Source organism: Hyaena hyaena, unplaced genomic scaffold (genome assembly GCF_003009895.1).
Source record: "Hyaena hyaena isolate Hyena2069 unplaced genomic scaffold, ASM300989v1 scaffold_138, whole genome shotgun sequence".
Lineage (NCBI taxonomy): Eukaryota > Metazoa > Chordata > Mammalia > Carnivora > Hyaenidae > Hyaena > Hyaena hyaena.
The window spans coordinates 2,986,298-3,008,714 of record NW_024080770.1 but is presented as its reverse complement, the minus strand read 5'-3'; the positions used below and the strand labels follow the sequence as shown (position 1 = coordinate 3,008,714).

The window sequence follows — 22,417 nt, the reverse complement described above, 5'->3', positions numbered from 1 at the left end:
CTCCTGCTCCTCCTCCTCCTCCTCCTTCCCCCTCTCCCCTCCTCCCCCTCCTCCGCCTCCTCCCTCCTCCTCCTCCTCCTCCCCCTCTTCCCCCTCCTCCCCTTCCTCCCTCTCCCCCTCTTCCCCCTCCTCCCCCTCCTTCCCCTCCTTCTCCTCCTTCTTCTTCCCTCCCCCTCTCCCTCCTCCCCCTTCTCCTTCTCCTCCTTCTTCTTCTCCTTCTCCTTCTTGTCCTCCTCCCCCTCCTCCCCCACCTCCCCCTCCTGCTTTTCCTTCTCCTCCTCCTTCTCTTCCTTCTCCTTCTCTCCTCTTCTCCCTCCTCCCCCTCCTCCTCTCCTTCCTACTCCTCCTGCTCCTCCTTCTCCTTCTTCCCTCCCCCTCTCCCTCTTCCCCCTCCCCCTCCCCTTTCCCTCCCCCTTCCCTCCTCCCCCTCCTGCCCCTCCCCCTTCTCCTTCTTCTTTTCTGCCTTATCACAATGGTAATGGCCCTAGCAGACAATGTGGAAACGCAGGAAATATAGACAAGAGAATAGAAGTTAGCCACACTCCTGTCACCGAGAATAACACCCTTGCTAGCATTTTGGCATTTTCTCTCCTGCACATATTGCTTTACATATGAGCTTATATTTGTGTCACTTTATGTCCTGCTTTTCTCATTTAACATAATAGTGCAAGCATTTTGCCATCTCATTAGGCATTTTAGTAAACATGATTCTTAATGACTATATAATATTCCATCAAGGCAGTAGCTCAGAGACCATTGTGGTGCTAATGTTTGTTTTCAGCCCGGGGTTCATTTTCTCATTAATCTAAATATCTAAATTAGAGAATGAGATCCTGAAACGAGGAGGGTCGCAGGGCGGACGCTGCCTGCTCTGAGCTGTCCCCCCCACAGGCCGCAGTCCCCACCCACCCCAAGTGCCTGATGGTGGCGCTTGGGAGCGCCGTCCCCTCACACGTCAGAGGGCCAGGCACCTGGTGGCACTGAACCTAGCCTGAGGACACAGCTGGTCTTCAGCACATGCCCATGAATGTTGCGGTTCATTAACAACCCAAGGGCTGGGGAACTTCACTTCTCACAGCACAGAACGCTTTCCTTTACAATACTTCAGGTGGACTGGGTGGCCACCGAGGGCGGCTGCCAGGGCAGGAGGGGGCGGTGGGCACTGTGTTGGGTGGTCCTGGGGACAGGAGTTTAGCAGAAGCCCGCTACTACTACCCAAAGTGCCTGCATCTCCCGGGTAGCCCTGGCGATGGCCCCGTGGCTCAGGCAGCGGGAATGGTGCTCAGGGGATGGGCCCCGGGACGGTGGCTCATGCCAGGCCGTGCTCATGCCCCCGCTCTGCTTCTCCCCAGGCCCCTGGCATCTCCAAAGCAGACAGTCAGTCCCAGGGACTCACGACCAGCATCCGGTGGGGGCAGACGCCCATCAATCAGTCCACGCCCTGGGACACTGATGAGCCGCCCTCCAAGCAGATGAGGGAGAGCGACAATCCAGGTGTGTACTTGCCTGGCAGCCAGAGGCTTCCATGCGGGGGCTGGGAGGGGGGTTCGAGGCTTCCTGGGTGCTCCGACTCTTCAGCAGGTCCTGGCCCACGGGCCTGCAGCAGCCCGCCCCTGCGCGGGAGTAGGTGCATCTCTACCCCTTTCCCTGCTACTCGAGAAAGCCTTAGGGACGCTGAGGGGGTGAGACTGACATCCCAGAAGTGACTTCATTATTTTGAATCGTCATTCCCAAACCTCAGTGCTCTGACTCACCCACTTCCCCAGTCACACCTTCCAGAGAGGCTTTGCCTTGCCAGTGGTTACGTGAGAAGTGGGATGCTCACTCCCCTGGGGCCAGGGGCTCCCCCCACCTCCTGCATTACCCCAAGCCTTCTTTGGTCAGCCCTGACCTTAACAAAAGCCTTCCCTGTTATCTCCCATCTGTCTCAGACCTCCCCTTATGGTACACAGGACACATCTGTGTTCACACCACAGCCCTACAGACATCTGACACCCACCTGTCCCTCCCCCAAGTCTTCTGCGGGATAAACACCCTTGGCCCTTCAGCCACACTCCAGAGCCCATGGCTGCCAGTTCCTTTATCCTCCAGAGAATTACTTCTCCCTCCGCCACCATCAGTGCCACAGCCCAATGCAAAGAACCCACTCATGCTATGACCAGCACCCCCTTCATTCAGCCCCTCCAGTTTGACCACTGCAGCCTTAGATCTCCTCTGATTTGCCACTAGCCACAGACACGCGCTGTCACCAGTTAGACCCCAGGACTGTCATGGCAGTAACCCTGACCCCTGTCCATCTTCTCTCAGTCTGCCTTAGGCAACGGGGTGTGAGGACCCAAGGGCAAGTCCTTGTCAGTATCTTCCCATAGGACTTGATTCCAGCTTTTATTGCTGGCCTGTGCCTAACGCTCCTGATATGCCACCTGTGATTCGGTGGTGATATCTTCCCTATCATCATCCAAATCGCTGATTAAAATGATGAGCGGGACTCAGTACACATCACTGGAGACCTCCTTCTGGTCCCAAGCATCCTCTGAGCCAATCACCTGCTCATAAATCAGTCACCACCGTGGCCCGGCATCTCAGTGCCTTCACCAGAGTTATCGGAGAAGCTGTGTTCCGAAGTTCTGGCGCCTTGTTCCAGGCTCCCTGGCTAATCCTGGAGGGAAACGACCTTAGGATGACACGTCTTGTCCTTAAGCCATCAGCCTAGCTCACAGCGATACCACCTCCCCTTCGGGCTTGGGGACAGTCCCCCTTAGCAGCCTATTCTAGAATCTTGCCGGTGCTGCTTCACCAACATTTGCCAGCTTCTAGTTCTCTCCAACCTCTTATTTCTGTCAGAGAGCTCCCAGCTCCCCTTCTAGCCTCTGGAACTGGGGGTCCTGAGTGGCCCTCTGTCCCCCACTCTCTCCCTCGATCTCCCTGCCCCAGTCTACACCGCCACCCCAGTGGCATCATGAAAACGAAGGTGGCATTTGGGTGGTAGAGACCTAGCCCCATACTCCTTCAGTCAGAGGTGACCCAGACTGCCCTCCCTTGTCACAGTATCTCCTGGCTTCGCTCACAAGCCCATTTGGGTCACCTCAATGTCTGCTCAGCTCAGGGGGACCTGGCCCTGCTCTGCCTGACCTGGGCACAGCTGGTGTCGAATCTTGTATCAAGTCTCAGGAGGTGTGTCTGGACCCCCCATGTTCAGTCAAAATATCTCTAAGGGCCAAAATGCATTTCCCCCAGGGCTGGCCATGCAGAGGTTGCTTAGGAGACAGCCTGGCCCCCCAGCAAGGCGGTGGGAAACAGCCCCTGCCAGCTTTCTCCCACTGCTCCCCCTCCTGCTCTCCCTTCCTGCACCACAGGACTCTTGCACAGCTCCAGGCGCTGGTGGTCTCGCCTTGCCCAGCAAATTCCTACTATCTTCACAATCTAGCTTTCTCCCCGCCTCCTCCAGACAGCGATTCCCCAGGAAGGAAAAACACCAACATTTATGGAACATTTAACACAGGCCAGACACTCTGCTAATTTTTTTCCCCAAATACATTTCCCTCATTCAGTTCTTCCCAGGAGACCTCTGAGGTAGGTGTTGCTGGTTCCATTTGACAGATGGGAAGAATGAGACTCAGAGAAGAAAAGCAACTTGCCCAGGGCTCCTGGCTAATGAATGGCAGAGCCAAGATTTGAACCGAGAACTCTGCGAAGGACTCTGCTTTCTTCTCTCTCTGTTTTTGCCTCTTGAGCTCTCCCCGGCAGCTGTGCTCCCCCTCTGAGCCTCCACGGCCATCCGCTCATATACCCCAGTGCTACCATAATCACGGATTTCTAATCTCGGGGGTCCTGGAGACAGGTGTCTTGTCCACCTCAGTGACCTTAGCACCCAGCCCAGGGCCTGGGAGAGTGAGTGTTTATGGAGTGAATGTGTATCCGGCGGATGACCTCTCTTCTGTCTCCCTTGCAGGCACAGGGCCGTGGGTGACCACAGTGGCCGCCGGGAGCCAGCCTGCCCTGATCGCACACTCCTATGGAGTGGCCCAGCCTCCTACCTTCAGCCCGGCCGTGAACGTCCAGGCCCCAGTCATCGGGGTGACCCCCTCACTGCCTCCCCACGTGGGGCCCCAGCTCCCGCTGATGCCAGGCCACTACTCGCTCCCACAGCCGCCCTCTCAGCCGCTGAGCAGCGTGGTGGTCAGCATGCCGGCCCAGGCCCTGTACGCCAGCCCACAGCCCCTGGCCGTGTCCACACTGCCTGGCGTGGGGCAGGTGGCCCGCCCGGGACCCACTGCCGTGGGCAACGGCCACATGGCAGGGCCCCTGCTGCCTCCACCAGCGCCAGCCCAGCCGTCTGCCACCCTCCCCAGCGGCGCCCCCGCCACCAATGGGCCCCCCGCGACTGCCTCGGCCCCCGGGCCGCAGATGCTGCGGACCATTGGCGTGGGGAAGTATGAGTTCACCGACCCCGGGCACCCCAAAGGTAAGTCCCGCTGCCCGCATGCTCCCATGTGCCCACATCTGTGCCTCCCGAGTGTCGCTACGACGCAGCGCGGACAGGAGTGTGGTTCCGGCAGCTCCCTCACCAGCCTCACCCAACCCAGAAGCAGTGGTGGGGCCACCCCTGGCCCAAGACAGCCCGGCCTCAGACAGAGGGGGCAGAGGGGAAGGTGGAGGAGGGAAGGACAGGCCGGGAGTGGACATGTGAGCAGGCAAGGAGAGGAAGGGAGGGGAGAGCCTGCCACGTCCAGGGTCCTTCCACCCCTAGCCCACGCCCTAGGCCATTCTCACCTTTCATCCTGAAGCCAGGCCCAATGTGGAGTGAGCAGGAATCATCTGCCCCTCTTAGGGCTCCGTGGAACAGCCTTTGTGGGGCCTTCGCCGTTTTCCACCCGTGAGAACAGTCAGAGCGTGAACTGTGTCCTCCCCTAGGAAAGCGCCCCCTGCTGCGCCGTTGGACGAGAGCAGCTCCCCAGACGTTAGGTGAGAGGACTCTCCACCCCGAGAGACACACAGACCATCCTGAGCCACTTGGATCATGTTGTTTCAAGGACTCCAGGGTGGCTCTGGGAGGCTCCCGGAAAGAGCACCTCTAGTTTTCAAGGCAGATTCTTAAGACCAGACCCTGCAGGATAAGCCCCCGCAGCCTTGGGCTTAGGACGAAGCATCAGCAAACAGGCCTGACTCCTGACGTCTGACTGAGAGATCTGTGTGTCCAGCTGGAATGCAGGCCCGGGGGCCACAGATGTTAGGCCAGTGGCGTTCGTCTGCCCCACACTCGCTCGCTATCCGTTAGAGCTCCAGACAGCCGGGCCCCTCTCTTGCTAAGTGGAGAGGGGAGGCAGCCAGGCCCGGACCCAGGTTGCAGGCAAGAGAGCACATGGTGGGTGAGCTCCCTGCTGGGGCTCACGGGCCTCCTTGAAAGGGAAGGTAGATGTTTCCAGCAAGTGTGGACCTCTGGGCATGACTTCACATTCCCCTTGCTAACAGCCCAGGAGATGGCTCGGCAGGGGTCCCTGACGACTCCCTCTAGCCTTTCTTTCCTGTCTGCTCTCACTGGCTCTATCTTTATCCTTTCGGGCAATTTTCAGACCTCGTCAAGCATCCCAACAACAAAGCCGTGTCTAGATCTCCACTGGGTTTAATTCCCAATCTGATTGCGCCCCAACCGCCTTTGTTTTGGAAATCAGCACTAGTTTTAAATGACAAAATTATAGAAAATTACATCTAAATTCTGGTAAACTCTTGCTTTGTTTAAGATCTTTTTTTAAAAAAAATTTGACTAAATTGATTTTTTGTTTGAATTGTTTTGGTTAAGCTCTCTCTCCCTTTAAGAAGAAAAAAAAAAAAAACATACTCCCAGTCTGTATGCTCCCAGTTCTGATCCTTTGGGAACTGAGTGTCCAGGCAGCACCTGCCAAAGCCTAAGGCCCTGGGTGGGCTTCTCTCCCCCCACTATGGGGGCATTGCCGCACCCCCACAGGCCTCCTAGGGCTGATGAAAGGTCTTGGCGATCTGCCAAGTTTTAGACATGCATCCAGGGAAAGGACTTGCTCTGGGAAGAAAGACAACTGGCCCAGTTGGGTCTGAAGCTCCTGGTTTGGGGCTCAGCACAGAACCGGGGTCTGCCTCCCCAAAGCTGTTGGGCACACGTGCATCCCATCGTCAGGCACCTGAGTCCATAAGATCAGGAAGTTACAGGTGGTAGAGACAGGCCCCTGCTGGCCCCTGTGCACACTGGGCCAGCTGGCCATCGCACAACCACACCTGGAACATCTTTCTGGGCCCAGCGGGCACGAAGCATCCTCTGGGGTGAGCCCAAGCCCACAGACAGGAAGGAAGGAGAGAGAGGGCCCTGATGGAGTTTGCTCTGCTGGCCCTTCTTGGGTGGATTCAGTGCTAGGTGAGAGCCGGGGGGGGGGGGGGGGGTAAGTCTAGAAGGTATCCAGAGCCCTGCCTTCTGGTAAACCAGTGAGAGCCGCCCCCGCCCCAGCTTCATCCAGCAGCAACTGGTGACCCATCTGTCACACTGATTTCCATAGTTCACCAGTGAGATGGTGTTTTCCCCAGAATTACATTTAACTTACTTCTCTCTTCACGGCCCTCATCAGCTGACTTCTCCCCTATCTCTGTGGCAAAGAAAGACAATGAAACATGAACATACAAATGCCTCCAAACTCAAGCCTGGGTGGGTTGTTGGTTGTTTTTTTTTTAAAGTAATGTCTCTTTTCATTTCTAATCTTAAAAGCCTTTATTGCTAAAGCTATAATTTGTCTGTCAGATCTAATGTCAAACAACTGCATGTTTTTTTAAATAAGAAACCCGAATTTTGAAACCAAATCTTTGAAACTTGCCATGTGAGAATCATATTCCTGACAAGACCATGTGGGTTTGGATTTGGGTCACTTTTAATTTTGCCCCTAGGGATTTTACATCTCCAAAACCCAATTGATTTCACACTCCTGAATGACAGACAGCTGGCTCCGAGTGGGAACTAGGAAGCACTGCGTGATGGCATCAACACTAGTCAGAGCTCTACTTAAGAAAGAAAAAAAAAAAAAAAGAACTTTCCTTTTCTCCTGTTCTCTGTTTGAAAGCTTGCCCAGCATTATAATAAGATTCACCATGGCGCTCCTTGAGATCTAGCTCATTAAAGTCCCGCGATTTTTCCTCTATTGTTTGACATGACAACCTGGCCTCTCACGGGGTTGAGTAATTATGGAGAGATTCCCCTCCATGAGGAACAGGTCTTGCCAGCCAGAGGGATGGGCCACTGATATTTTTAGACTTCATTAGTGCCCTGATTTAAAATTTCACATTTTGTTTCTTGTAATTATCTTCCAATCGACTGAGCTGAAATTTCTGTTGGGGCTGTGTTAGTCTGCCTTCCCAAAAAGGGTGTTGGGACTTTAATTTAAAACTTAGCCAATTGAAAAATAAAGGTGGTACAGAAATGCTTTCTGATTTGCAATAGGTCAAGCGATTGCCTCTCATCTGTGACCAGAGAAGCCAGCTTGCATGCAGTTCTCTTTAATGAGTGTTATTTAAATGCATTGAGCACATATAGATTTTCTTAAGAAACGTATAAATCTTTCTTTCTCTAAGAACAGTTTGGGGGTGGGAGCAATCTGTAGGATTTTATTCTTTAAAAAAAAAAGATGATGCATTGAAAACTAATTAAAATAGATTTCATGTGTGCAAAGTGATAAGGGAGGAAAAAAGAATTAGTTCCATTTGAATCCTGTTATAAAATACCTGAGGCCTTATCTCGTTGGACTCGGAACCACGAACCAATCCAAAGGCAGAGGTGGTGGCCAACGTCAGGCCTTGCAACATAAGGGAAGTCTGATGTCACCGCCCCAGTACCACGTGAGCCCAGCAGTGTCAGAGCACAGGTGCAATCTGTGGGTGTCATTTATTTTCTATCCCCTGGCTTTTTACCTAAAGGATTCTTGGTGGCTAACAGGGTAGCCGGAGACCTTTTAAATCCCCACACTAGCCGTGAGCTGCAGAAAGGTGATTATACTTTTACCTGCGTGTCCAAGGAGAGAGAAGCAAGGTTGCACCTGTTCTCACCTGCTTCTGCACCAAAAACCCAAATCCAAGTTGACCCAAAAAGGTGAGGCTCGTCTTGTCTGACTTTAGATTTTGTAGGCTTAGGATGAGGGGCCATGAGGATTCCCGAGGCCAGGCAGCCATGTTGTGGGGTGTGCGCAGCCCCTTCCCGCGGCTTCACACCTCTCCCCTTCTCATCCTTGCCCCTGGGCACCCAGCCTGTGGCGCTCTGTCTGTCTCTATGCTGCCTTCTGCTTGGACAGCAGCTACCCTGTCTCCATGAGTGGCAAAGACAGGATCTGGGAAAGATACTCTGAGGCACAGTGTACAGCTGTGATGGGGATAAGGCTCCTAACCTCTCTGAGCCTCTTTTTCTTCATCTTTAAAATGGGCTGAGAGTATCCATTTCACCAGACATAGACGAAGATTGAATGAGATCGTGGACATGAATGTACGTGGTACTTTGCCCTCTTAACTCTGAAAAACATTGTTCCTGTGAACCCCAAGCTCAGGTCTAGAGAGAAGTGAGTGGAGGGCTGGGAGGCAGAGCCCCGTCCCCAGGGCAGAGGAGATGGAAGAAACCCCAGCTTGTTCGCACGGTTAGCAGCACCTGGTGGAGCAGCTCCGTGGGACCATGATGTCCTCCTTCCTAAAAGGAGTGGATGTGTCACCTTCCTGGCAGGAGGATTCTCTCCCCAGTGTAGAGCCCAGCACAGACCCTACCCTCTGACATGCAGGGCACACTGCTCAGTACACATTCTAGAAGCAGCTGGGAATTCATGATAAAGCTGTTTGCCCACGTGTGGTTAGCACAGAGGCACAAAATGTCCAAACTGAAATCATGTTCCCACAGACCTGTTCTTCCTGTGCCTCCATCTCAGAAATGACATCATGAATCCATCCAGGAGTTCAAAGTCAAAGCCCGCGGTTGTGTTTGACCTGCCCTTAGCCCCCTTATGCACTGAGTCTAAAAGCCCCTTTGATGCCACCTCCTCGGCATCTATCCTCTCTCTGTCCCCACCACCACTCCCCTTTCAGGCCACCATCACGTCTAGTTGGCATTGGTGGCCTCCCGGCCCAAAGTGCGTCCCCTCCCAGCCAGGTCAACGGTGCTGCCAGTGCGCTCTTTGCCAAACACAAGTCCAGTCCCGTCACTCCCCGCCAAATGCCTCCAACAGCCCCTGCTCCTTTCAGGACAGTGCCCGACCCTTCACATGGTGCCTCAGGGGCCGGCCCCCGCCCGCCTCCACCTTCATCTCTGCTGTTCCGCTCACAGGCTGCCCTGAAGCCACTCCCAGCCTAGGGTTGTCTCCCTTCCAGCTGTGCTCTGCGCTTGGCCGCGTGCCAGCAATGGTGACCCTTCCGCGTCATTCTGCCACTAGACTGCCAGGCACTGGGGTGGGGGCCGCAAGAATCCTACCCGGTCCCACTCCACCCCCAGTAACCCAGACAGGGCCTGGTGCTGAGACGCTTAAGAAGCGTTAGAGGAAAGAAGGCACAGAGCACTGGGCTGAGAATCAGCACCGAGGCTCTGTGCCTTCTCACCAGCCGCCTCCTCCTTCTGTGTGGGGAATGCAGGTTGGTTACCCCGGCACACAGGAAAGTGGCCATGTGAGAGTTCATTCTGCAGCCGGTCACCGGCCCCACAGCTGTCCCGCACTGCTGGGAACAGAAAACTGTCTATTTCAAAGTTCCTCCTGTGCCCAAGCACACCCACCCAGATGCTTGCCCCAGAGCCTATGGGATTTTGAAACTCTGCCTCAGTTTCCTCATCTATAAAAGGGGATAATAATAGAACCAGCTTCTTGAAGTTGTGGTGAGGATTGAGTTATTTTAAGTAAAGCCCTGTGATTAGTGCCTAGCCTGTTGCAATCACTGTCAAAGTCTTTGCTACTATTATCCTCACTACTGGTGCCAGGACCTCCTTTCAGTGTCGTGGCCTTTTAGGCGCCCAGGGTGACACAAAAAAGCCTTGGGAGTCTTGAGAGATTGTGTCAGCAGCATGATGTCAGAAGCACCTAGTTCCAGGGGTCCACTTTGGACGGAAGAAACTGCCTTCCCGCGTTGTAGCATTTTACGGCCCTCCACATGGCCACAACAAGCAGAAAGAAACTGGGCTGTTGCCGACACCTTCCCCCAAATTCCAGGAGCTGTCTGTCTTCTGAGGGCTTCTCCTGTCTGCCCCCGGGGGAATCTCAGCATCCTGGGAGACTCAGCTTCATATCAGGGTGCCAGACTCCCAGCCTGGGTCCCCCTCCATGGCTGAGTCAGTAGGTGGGACAAACAGAATGATGTCGTCCTGCAGACCAAGCAAGGATGCAAGCGGGCGGAGTGGGTTAGGAGCACATGGCTAGCAGCGTGGACAGCAGCCAGGAACCCAGATTCTGCACCTGATTGCTCAGGTAGAATCCCAGTTCCACTACCCACTAACCCAGTGAAACTGTGCTAGAACACTGGTGACTCAGAGCCTCGGTTTCCTTATCGGTAACGTGGAGATAATCATAGTGCCATCTTCATAGACATGTTTTAAGGACTTAATAATGTATGCAAAGTCTTAACACAGTGCATGGTGCATAATAAACCCAGAGTAATGCTGTTAATGCTAGCAGTTGTTATTACCAGCACTACCGTAAAGAATCCTGGAGAATCCTGGAGCACCTTTAGCTCAGGCCCGCCATTGTGTCTAAAGCAAGGCTGCTCCAAATAATCTCCCAGATCTGGCTGACATTACCCTCAACCCAATGTTTCCCCTTCCTGGGCCACCCCCCACCACCAAAACACACACCCCCTCACCCAAAAAATATGTGTCTCAGAGCCTGTGGAATCTGACACTTTGTCTACACAAGGTCTTTCTTCCTTGCCTGGGCAGTACCTGGCCCAGTCCTGCCTCAGAGAGCCCTCCTCTCCTTCACAGGGCTCTAGCCTCCTGAGGTTTGTTAATCATTAATTGGAGGGTTGTCCAGGGCTTAACTGTTGTGTTAACAGATCATTTGATGACGAGCAAACCAGGCAAGCGGAAAGATGCAGCAAAGGCCACTAGACCACCCAGAGACCATGTCATTCTTGGAGTAAGAAGTGACCTCAGGACCCCAGTCTCTGTACAGTCCTCTCAGGGATGTTCTACTCAATAGGACACGAGCAAGGTGCCCAGGGCCCCCTCCTCACTGAGCTGAGTACACAGAGCTGGGAATAGCATATGGGCTTTCAGAACCCAAATCTCAGCTGAGCATCTTTGAGATCAGAAACCCTGTGCTGGCCCTAACTGTTGACAGGCAGGGCCAGTGGAGTCAAGCCACCATGGGAATGAGAGCGCTCTTCAGATTAGAACAAAGGGAGGGACCATTTCTTTTCCTGGGGCTTCAGGAAGTGACACTGACCCACAGCAGGAAACCAGCTACCCTGGTCTCAAGCCCATGCAGATACCAGCAGGGCTGACCACCACGTTCTAGATCACAGACACAAAGAAACCCCTGAGGGGCTTGGGTCATGTCACCTCCTTCCCTGCTGCACCACCAAGCATTTATTGAGCAAGTAACGTGTGTAGTATTAGTCAGCAACTGTGTGCAAGGCCACAGTTAGCTTCTCCCACTCAAAAGATAATATGGAACGTGCTAGCTCCATGCTCCATATTGATCTCTGCTCCTACTGAACATGAGGCCCTAGGGAGATACCTACCATGTTCCAGACACTGTGCCATGTACTGGGAGGGATGGTGGTCTCCCTGGAGAAGCCTGCACCCCTACTTGAGGAGTCCAGGGGGAGCCAGCAGTAAAATCCATAGGGGCTAGAAAAGAGAGGTCAGTATAGACTGGACCTTCAAAGGCAGTCAGAATGATGGAGGAGAGGGGACAAAAGGCAAGTAGTTCTACAGAGTCCAGAGCTTAGGGAAGAATGTTTGAGATAAGTGCCAGTGACACAGAATTAGGATTTCTCAAGAAATCATATGATTTCTATCATAGAGCCACACACACACACACACACACCACACGCGCGCGCAAACATACGCACGCACATGCACTTCTAATCAAATGGTTCATTGGGCCTGTCCTGATTTGAGATAGGTTCAGCTAGTGATTGACACCGAAGGACCCAAGAAGTCTATTTCTATTCCCTGACCCCTTGGTACCCAAAGTTCAGGAAGCCTGGACTTTCCTCCAGCTTCTCGGCTTTACTTGCCCAGTTAGTGATGGCTGGATAAGGATCCATGATCTTGGCAAGAGTCCATTTTATCAGCCATTTGAGTCTTGCAAGTTCAAGTCATTCTGGTGAAGGTCAAGTCATTCTGGTCCTAGAAGGCCACTTTGATCTGGTAAAATGAAGACCCCCTTGGTCTTCATGGGCTGTGATCTGGGTAGGAAACCCTTGAGGGCCATTAACCCCTGACCAGGAAATCAGGGTGTGCCCCAGGGTCCAGAAATTCTTTGTAAACCTCTACAGGTTAATAGTAAGTTTCCTATTGCCTAATCATTGTGCAGACATCTAATATGTGCTGTCTTTGCTAGGAAAGGTATGTCCCGTCAGGCTGATCCCTAACATGTTTCTGTTTTTGAGGTTAGGAATGAGCTTTGAGAGTGGGGAGTGCTCAGGAAAGCTATGGCACACCTGCCGCCTGTCCCCACGTGATAGGGAGGCCATAGCACCCCAAACCATGAAACATACTGCAGAAAACATGGCGGAACACTGGCTTTGGTTGAAACTACATTCCATTCAAGAGCATGCTCACTATTCTAGAAACATAAAAGGTCAGAATAACACAACCATGTGAGGAACAGAAAACATTGTGTAAATTGCTTATAGAAAAAAAAAAAAAGGCCAAGTGTTTGCTATCTGTTGAAATGGTTGCCATTGCTTGTTTTCATAGTGTAACTTGCTTTCTTTAAAATAACGTATCTTAAAGGGAAGCCCAAGTGTTCATCAGTATATCACCAAGGAAATGCCCCGTTTTACTTTCTAGCTCTCCCAGCAGCCTTTTGAATGACCTAGCACAGCACTGTGAACTGTCTGGTTTTGCCCACTGGCCTCTCATTGCCTTTTCCTCCTCTCTTCCAAGTGACTTCTCAATGTTGTCATTGCTCCATGTCTCAGACCCACATCTACACACATCCCAGGCAAACACACCTCTGTTTTTCACCACTTCCTGTGGGACCAATGTCATGGGCTATATATTAGTGTGTCAGGGCTGCCATAACAGAAAGCCACACACTGGGCAACTTAAACAACAGGCATCTGTTTCCCTCACAGTTCTGGAGGCTGGAAGTCCAAGATCAGGCTGCCAGCAAGGTGGGTTTCTGGTGTGGCACCTCTCCTTGGCTTGCAGATGGCCACCTTCTTGCTGTGACATGGCCTTTCCTCTGGGCAAGCACTCCTGGTGTCTCTTCCGTGTCTTATATGGATTAGAGTCATATTGGATTAGAGCCCCACCCTCATGACCTCATTTAACTCCTTAGAGGTCCTATCTCCAAATATAGTTGCTTTGGGAGTAGGCTTTGCCATATGAATGGCAGGGGCGTGGCGGGAGGAAGGAGGCGCACAATTCAGTCCATCACAGGCTACATGTCAGTCTGGTTGGCAGATGGAGTTAGAGTTTGTCCTTGTCATCTTCTTTCGGGACACTGTCTCCTCCCCAGTCAAACCACACTCCCGGGGCCATCACTGACCTTGCCTACATGGTACCACTTATGACTCCCCCCCCATCCCGTAAGTACGTGGGTGTCTGGTCCCCACTCTCCCTCCCATCCATGCCTTGTGGGGCTGCCAGCAGCTGGCACTGTGCTCCTCTGGGATGTACCGCTCTGATCACAGCAGCCTGGCAACATGTGCCCCATGGGCATGACCCAGAGCAGCCTGGCCCAATGGGCCCTGTCTCCATGTGGCTTTGCAGGGACAGAGAAGGTTTCCAGGTAAAGAACTCCTAGCACCAGATGAAGTAATTACACGGGACACTTAAGAAGTGGGGATGGTGTCATGAGATTTTCTAGAGACAGTTTCCTGGGGCAATGTAAAGTCTTAGTGACACCTCTGAACCTCAGTTCCCTACCTGCAAAATGGGGGAGGTTCTAAATGGCCTTTAAGGTACTATTCCACTCTCATATTCACTGCAATGGTGTGAAGAGGTGTGAGGGGTGGACAGGAGGGGGATGGGTTGTTGTTCAGGAGTAAATTCTCACCAACAGAGAAGGTAAGGGGTTGCTTGGGAGGGTGCAGCTGGAGAGTGGGGGTGGCAATCAGTGCCAGCAGATGCAGCCTTGTCTTCCAGAAGGGCAGGGAGTGGATGTTTTATATTCATTATACATTCACTCTGCATTTATGTAACCCTTGCAGCTGCTCTAGGAGGTGGATTCACAGAGGGAAAACCAAGGCTCAGATGACACTTGTCCAGATGTATGTGGCAGAGGAGGCACGGGGGTCAGGATGAAAACCACCTGCCTGTGACACCCATTCCCCTCCCACCACACCTTCAAGCTTCCCTAGCTTGTCACTAGGCATGTCTTGGCTAAAGATGGGTCACAGTAGCTGTCTTACATCTCCTAGGATCGTGTGTCAACATAAATTGGGTTCTTTCCTCATCTCTAAAAGTACTGTGTGATGGATGGGTGACTGAGTAGACTTAATTCCTCAAGTAAACCCATGAGGGACTTTGGACACTTGGAGGGGACTTCAGACAGGGCCCCGGCCACCAAGGACGCCATTGGAGCTTGGGACCAGGAGGCCCTAGACATTCTTTCCTGCTGCCATGTCTCTCACACCTTATACAAAGTATTGCCAATGCAATAAAGTTAATGGAGCCCGCCATCCTCTGAAGGAGCCAATTCCGTGCAAAACTGATACATCTTTGAAGTTAATGAGGTCTATTAGTTGAGCTTATGCTCTTTTAAATGAACACAGTTCTTGAAATCCACCAAACAGCAGCACATCCGCTTAGAAGTAGTTACTGATGCCTGGTACCCCTGTCACCAATGCATGAGGAGCCACCAGGACAGAGCTCTGGGAATTGGCTTCTACTAACATCTAGATAGCCTTCGGCTTCTTGGGAGCTCGACAGATGTCATGCCTGGCTAACCCTTCCTGTCCTTTGCAAAGTCCCCAGATCAGCCTAGTACAGCCATGGGGACTGGACAGCCCCGTAGTGCTCAAAGGAGAAAGTGATAGAATGCAACTGTGAATCCCGAATAGCAATAGCCCATCACCAATGGCCCCTGCATGGGTGGAACTGTGGCTAGGTGGCCCCTGGGCTCGGGGAAGGTGAGCACACATGGCTTCTAGGAAGCATAGACCTGGAACTGGCTGAGCAGACACACAGCCTGCAGCCAGCCTGACTGCAGACTGAACAGGGACCATCACGCCCTGGCCCCCGGGCCCCCCGAATATGCCCCACCAGTGCTCTGCCCAATTTCAGTCTCCTCCCCAGTTAACACGGCTCACAGTTGCTGAAGAACACAAAGTGGTATTTGTTGTGCCCACAGAACATCTGCTGAAGGCAAAACTTGTGTTCATAGCTCTTCACTTCAAAAGACTTGCCGTGTTATAAAAAGAAAGGGACCATCTGTCCCTCTTCTGGACCCCGGCACCTCTTGGAAAAGATTTCTGTGCAAGAAGGCAGTGAGAAGTCAGCACTGACTTCAGGGAACTATTCTGAGGCCGGAAAAGAATGGTGCCTCCCTGCTGAGGGAAAGTTGAGGTGGCAGATGGGAGCCGGCTCTGTGCAGGCCACGAGATGGCAGAGGCTGGTGGGAAGGAAATGGCTGTGGGACCTGGGAGGTGCTCCAGCTGTGCAAAGGCCCAACTGGGAGGGAGAGGGAAGTGAGGGCAGATGAAGGGGAGAGACCAGGAGGCACTGGGGCCCCCAGTAGAAGGGGTAGACGGTGGCAACGCCCGTTTAGACATTGTCTGCAGCACAAAGTCAGAGATCATCTTTTGCATTCCTCTGCCCAGTTCATCTGGCCTTTCTTACCCAAAAAAGCCCCTTAGGACAGTTCTGCGTCATGGGGACCGCCTTAGGCGCAATGATGCTCTTCCAGTGTGTTCTTCTAGAGTGTGCAGGGGTCCGGTGTGAGGCCCCTCTCAGCACTCAGATAGGAAAGTCACCTGAGCAGCCAGGAGAAGCTGAGTGGGCATCGAGGTGGAGCCGAGGTGAGCACAGGTGGCACCTTCAGCGGGGAGGCATTGCCCTGGCTTCCCGGCCCCACTCTCCCAGACTGGGCACCCCCGACTGCAGCTCCCCAGAAGCCTCCTCCTTCCTTGGCTGCTCCAGTTCTGTGGTTCTGAAACACATCCTTCCGTCTTCCGGATCCTTCCACACACATCCTGGAAAATGTTGGGTTTCTACCAGAATCCAAGCGGATTCCAGAGAGCCTTGGTCTGAGGTCTGAGCTTATTTTGTTTCAGATCAAAACCTGCTTCTCTTCTGAGCTTCTGTCCCGGGGTGGACGTGGAAGGGAAGGTGCTGGAGATTCTGAAGTGGGGTCCTCTGAGGACATCCCCCCGGCTCCCATTCCTTGTGTGTCTCTGGTGGAAGGGAATGAACTGAGAGCTTTGCCTCTGTCCTGGGGAGGGTTTGCAAGTTTTCATCCAGAGTCTTAAATGAACGGAGTTGCCCCCAGTTGACCGCGTGCATTGAGATTCTGAGGACTGAGGCAGTTCCTGGAGTAGCATATTCAAGGCTCCCAGAATCCTAAAAGGTCACACTCCTTTTATTCTCGCCTCTTTTCACTTCTCTTCTGTTCTTATTGATTTCTTTGGGCCCATAAGAAAACACAGTAGGCAAAGCCTGCTACTTCCATTGAAATAAAATATTCTGCAGTCAAACCAGACACCATAAAGAAATAATTGCAGTCTGTATATATTGCTAATGGACATCTCTCAGCAATTCCCTGTCTCATAAGCTTTAAACACAGACATTAGTATAAATATGCAGAAACCCCCATTCGGGCAAATTACTCTGCATTTCTGAACAGAAGGAAGATTAACCATGCGCTGATATCTTTGAAGGAGCTCAGCAGAGCAGGAAAAATTCACTAGTCCTCTCTGGGAGGGAGCTCGGGACTCCGTGGGACCTAGAGGACAGAGCTAGAGGCTCGGCTGGCACCTTCTCCCCCCCACCCCCCCGAGCCTGGGACTCTCCTGGAGCACTGAGGGCTTGGCCTCGGGAAGAGGGGACTGGCCCCCACTCTGGCCAGATCAGCCTCATCTGAGCTGGTTGGTCAGTTCGGTGTCCTGCTTCCAGAGCCTTCCAAGCTCCCAAGGCTCTGACGGGCACAGAAACAGAGAAGTTGAAACATTTCCCCCTCTCCCCTGCCCCCCCTCATCTGCCTGACAGAAGCCCTCCAGGATCCTCAGGCCTCTGAAGTAAATGCCCATGAGAAGCCCTGGGATACATGTAGAGGCAGCATCACCATCTGAACTAGGCCTTACTATCTCGCTTTCTCTGGCGCCCCTTTTCTCAGCCCTCCTCCCCTACCCTGCTTCCCCTCATTGAGGGTCCCATACTCCCCACAAAGGCCAGCACAGGGGTGAGGGTCTCTATCTCCTGGGGCAGGGCTCAACAGCCTGTGCCTCCAGAGCCCAACCCCAGCCTGAGCTTCAAGGGTCTGTGAGGAAAGCCCCTTCCTTCCAGGAATCAGCCATGTGCTGGGCACAGGCCACCTTATCCCCTTTACGGATGGAGCTCCAGGCTTGGTTTTTCCTGGGGCTGGAGCGGCAGGCGAGCAGGGAGAGGTGGGCCAGGAGGCTGCTGAGTTGCTGCCGGCCTGCCTTGTTGTCTGACGTGGGAGGTGAGTTACGAGCTAGTCAGGAATCACCACGGGGTGAGGGAGCCGGATTGCAGAGTTCTTCTGGTTATTTATTTTGTGCTCGCCTGCCTTTCCCACAGTGGAATTGAATGCAGAGGAGAGCACTCAACATTTGCATTCTGAGGGAAGGCACCTGGGTTTCTCAGAGCTGGAGCCACAGCCTCATGGCCCTGCCTCTTGCAGTAAAGTCAGGACAGGACAGTCAGAGAGCCTGGCACGAGGGCCTCGCAGTCCCCAGACCACCTGTGAGGCTGGGGTTTCTGTAACACCCCAGTTTTCGAGTCAGTACTCAGGGGTACCAGCCTCAGCCAGAAACAGGAGCTCAGGAAGATCATATGCTCTCCTCAGCTCACCCCAGCTTGCGTGCAGACTTCACTCACCCGTCTCACCAGCGAGCATCTTGATGGTCTATTTTCATGTCTGTCTCCCCCACTCGACTGGGAATGACTTTAGAACACCCCCGCCCCTGGCCAATTTAGCAACTTTCTGTGAAATTTTAAGATACCCTTTTCTCAAGACCCTTGCTTGCCATCTACCAGAAAACTGTCACAATAACAAAAGAAATCTCGATGAGTGTGAGGTGAATGGCGCCCCTGGAGTTGTGCAATGTGAACAGCTGGAAAGTGACTTAATTGAGGGTATTACATTCCAGACGCTCTTGGAAGGGCGGCTCAGCACTCACACATGTAATCCCCACAAGAGCCTTTTGAAGCGGCCTGGATTATAACCCGCATTCTACAGATGAGAAACCTGGGCTCAGAAACATGAAGTAACTTTCCTGTGTTTACCCAGCTGGTCAGGGACAGAGTCGGGATGGACTTTGGGCCGTCTGGCCCCGGAGTCTTGCCCTTAGCCATATACTCACTGTAACTCCCCGGCTCTGGGTCCGGTCCTGAGGAGGCCCAGCAAGGGTGTGTTTGCTGTGGAAGAAAGGGCCTGGCTTCCAGCCCAGTTTAGCCCGTCTCCTGCCACCTTCCCCCCCCCCCCCCCCGCAACATACTGATTCTCTACCTCCTTGTTTAGAAAATGAGGAGCTGGATGCACAGGCTCAGAGGTTCAAGAACACTGAGGCCTCACAGAGGCTGCTGGACGTTGCCATGCAGCCAAACCTGAGGAGATGCCCTCGCATAGACCCAAGCTATGCCCACGGCTGGGAAGCCCCATGCCCCCGCAAGGACTTCGGGTCGGGCCTATCAGCTCATCTTCACCAGGGCCTCTCAGACTCAGCCCACTGGCCTGGCCTCCAGGGCCCTCACATGACCTTCCCTCCTGGTCAGCCTCTACGTGGTCTCAGTTCTACCGCCCACCCTCCGCTCACCCCCTCCGGGCCCCCTCCTCAGCTCTTCCAGCCTGCGGGCCTCCCCTCTCACGCCACTCTCCACTCTGCTGTCAAAGTAGATTTTCTAAGGCCCTGTGTGACCAGGCCCTCCGTCACTCAAAATCCTTCAGTGGTCCTCATTTCTCACAAAGCTCCCTCACCTGTCGCTCAAGGCTGCTGACCCCTCCAGCCTCTCCCACCCTGCTGCCCCACAGGCCTGGCTCCTCGGGGCCCCTGCCCAACAACCACTCACTTCAGCCCCACCCCTATTCAGACCTGCCTTTAGCAGTTTCCTCCTCCAGAAAACCTTCCCAGAACTCTCAGACCACATGGAACCCCCAGGCCCAAGTGGCAGCCTAGGGCTGACATGACAGTTCTCTCCTGTGACTCACTCTTCTTCCCAAGCAGGGGACTCCGGGGCCAGGGTCTGGGCCCAGCCAGGTGGGGGAACAGCAGCGGAACAGTCCCCTGAGTAGTACAGGTACTGAAGTCACATGTAACTCCACCCAAGGTGTGGCTCTGGTCAGCCTCACCTCCTGGCCACCTCCCCCCTCAGCCTCCTCTGTCTCTTCTGATTCCCAAAGGTGCTCCCATCTGGGCCGAGGCAGCTCGTCCTCCTTGGGAAAAGTAAGGTGTGACCTCATCAGGGTTCCCCAGGGCCATCCCAGAACCCCCTGCGGCTGCCACACAGAAACCAGAGAGCCCTCCTGAGAAGCTACAGGGAACAGTTATGCAAGTGCACTTTAGAGTTCCAGAAAAGTGCAACATTCCATCCCAGCAAGAGCTAGTTCTCACCATCAAAAAGGGGAGATGGGCTGAGGTAAATGTCCTCCCAGCCCACAGCCCATGGGAATCCAGCTCCTCCCCTGGGGATGGAAGGCAGTTGGGGATGGATGAGGCGTCCAGACAGCCTCTGCCCCCAGTCGGTAAGGATAGGAGCTGAAGCTCTGAATGTTCCGAACATTCAGCCCCCAAGGCTGCCCAGCCCCCAGACAGGCAGAACCTGCGCACCCGTGCACAGCCCCCCTCTGCTTTCACTGGGGGGGGCGCTCCCCCACCCTGCTAAGCTCTAGTTGGTGCCTGGCTTGGAGCCCTCCTGGCACTGGGGCAGAGAAGGGGAGAATAAGAGTGTATAATCCCCTTCCCAGGATGAAGTCACTGACCTGGAAGGACTTGGCCTTACTATCTGGGAGGAGACATCTTCCCCCCACCCCACCCCCACTAACCCTTGTCCTGGGAAAGAGCTCCAAAAAACAAAAGCAACCACCAGGTGCAAGAGGAACAAGGGAAGAGAGAAGATGAGTCATGAGACCTGAGGCTCTGAATAGCCCTTTGCTGGGAGCTTTGGGACCTAGTGAAGCAGCCAAATGCATGACTGAGGACACCTCTGCAGGACTGGCCAGCCCTTGTGAGCCAGCTAAACCATGCCTGCCCTTGAGAAGGAGGAGACAGACAGGTCACCAAGCATCCTCCACGGGGCAGGGCTTTCCGTCTCTTTTGTTCATCATCGTATCCCCAGTGCCTGGCACATTGTACGTGCTCAATAAATACTGGCTGAACGTATGAGTGAAGAAATGAATGGATGAATGACTATAGCTCTAAGTACTCAATGCTGCCCACAGTATTGAAGTGTAAACCCCACAGGGTCATAGGCATGGAGCAGTGAGTGCAGGATCCAAGGGGATGAGACATCTTGAGCAAGGACACAGAGGTGGCTACAGAGTTAGGGAATCTTTAGGCAAAAGCCATCCTGCAGAAAGCAATCTCCTTTCAGTCATCAGCTTCTATGATTTTCTGTAACTTCATTCAAACGTTCAGCCCTTTGTCACATTCTCTCCTGTCCAGACACTTTTGCAGGGCTTGACCTTATTATCTTCTTGTTGCCCACTAACGGCAAGTAACTTGCTCTTAGATGGATCCTCGTGCTGTGGAGGACCACATCATGCTCCTGGGCAATGAGTAGGTCCCCTTTCTCCTGAGAGGCTGTTGTGATCTCAGGAGCTTTAGCTGCATAAGCCCTTGGCCATTTGAGTCCTTGACAATTTCTAGGGTTGCCCTGCATAGTATAACTGCTGGTCTGTGGCCATTGAGTTCACCAGTCCCACCTGCCTTCCCTCCCTTCCTGAAGGCCTAAGGTCCCCTCACCACCTCAAGACCAGAGCCCAGGCCCCAAACTGGCTCCAGGCCCTGACTTTGCCTTGGCCCCTTCCACCCAGCTGGGGCCCCTCTCTGAGATCTCCCCCAGCTGGCCTTACCAGCCAGCCCCTGGAGCTTGCCTTCTGAGCCAGTTCTGCCCAGCCCCAACTTGCTGACATCCCCTTCCTGTGTCTACATCACGATCCTTTATGATGCTCCTTGGACCCTGGGCCTCGCCTTCCCAAGTGACTTCAAACTCTTCTGGTCTCCTGGGCCTGCCCTGCCCTAAGAAAGGGATCTAGGACAGGCAGGAAGCACCAAAATACGGTGGTTTAAAACTATAAAAGCAGGGTTTTTAATTCAGCAGAACTTGATTCAAACCTTTGCTGCCTCCATCTTTGGCCAGGGACAAGTTACTCTCCCCAAGCCTCATTCTCCTCATCTGTAAAATGGAGACCTTCTGTCCTAGGGTTGCCTTGGGGATAAAAGGAAATCATGGGTATCAGAGGGGGAGGCAGGACGCATGCGCTCTGGATGCGGGCTTTTCAAAGTGCCAGGGCTTCCTCCTCCTCCTCCTCTGGCCTCTGGGCTGCCCCGACGGGTATGGTGTCAGAAAGACGGCTTAGGGGGGGCTGATGTAATTAAAGTGCCCCTTGGCCCAGCACCTGGCACGTGGTAAGCAACGCAGAAAGGCTCCAGTTTCTTCTGTCCTTTGGGTTTTAACGCTGGGTTCCTGTTCCAGCCCACGCCCCAAACCCGGCGGGCGACTCCGGCTCTGGCTCGGGCCGTCTGGCTGGGAGGGCCAGGGCGCTCCGCCCCGGAGCGAGTCCCCGCCCCCAGTGACGTGTGGGGCCCGCCCCCCGCGCCGCAGCACGTGCCGCGGGGAGGGGCGGGGCCGCGGGAGGTTCCCGGGCGCGCGGCGGCGTTGGCGCGTCTGCGAGCATCCATTTGCATATGCGCAGGTTGGATATTTATAACTTCTCTACAGCCAGTTCCAAGTTATTGATGTCTTAAAGTGACTTTAATCTGAGCCTTCTTTTCTTCAAATGGGCTTTTGATTTCCGGAGTGATATTATACATGGCTGTAAGCTATTGACTGAGCGATCGCCCTTGTGTTCTCAATGTGCTGATGCTGAAA

The 22,417-nt window shown here is 53.7% G+C and overlaps 1 protein-coding gene across 1 annotated transcript in view; it reads left to right on the top strand.

Moving 5' to 3' along the window:
- Window positions 1-22,417, top strand: part of KLHL29 (kelch like family member 29) — a 224,394-nt gene that overhangs the window by 162,687 nt on the left and 39,290 nt on the right. The window contains exons 3-4 of the mRNA XM_039238265.1: window positions 1,353-1,494; window positions 3,953-4,465. Of these exons, the coding sequence (XP_039094196.1) occupies window positions 1,353-1,494; window positions 3,953-4,465 (655 nt within the window). The remainder of the gene's footprint in view (window positions 1-1,352; window positions 1,495-3,952; window positions 4,466-22,417) is intronic.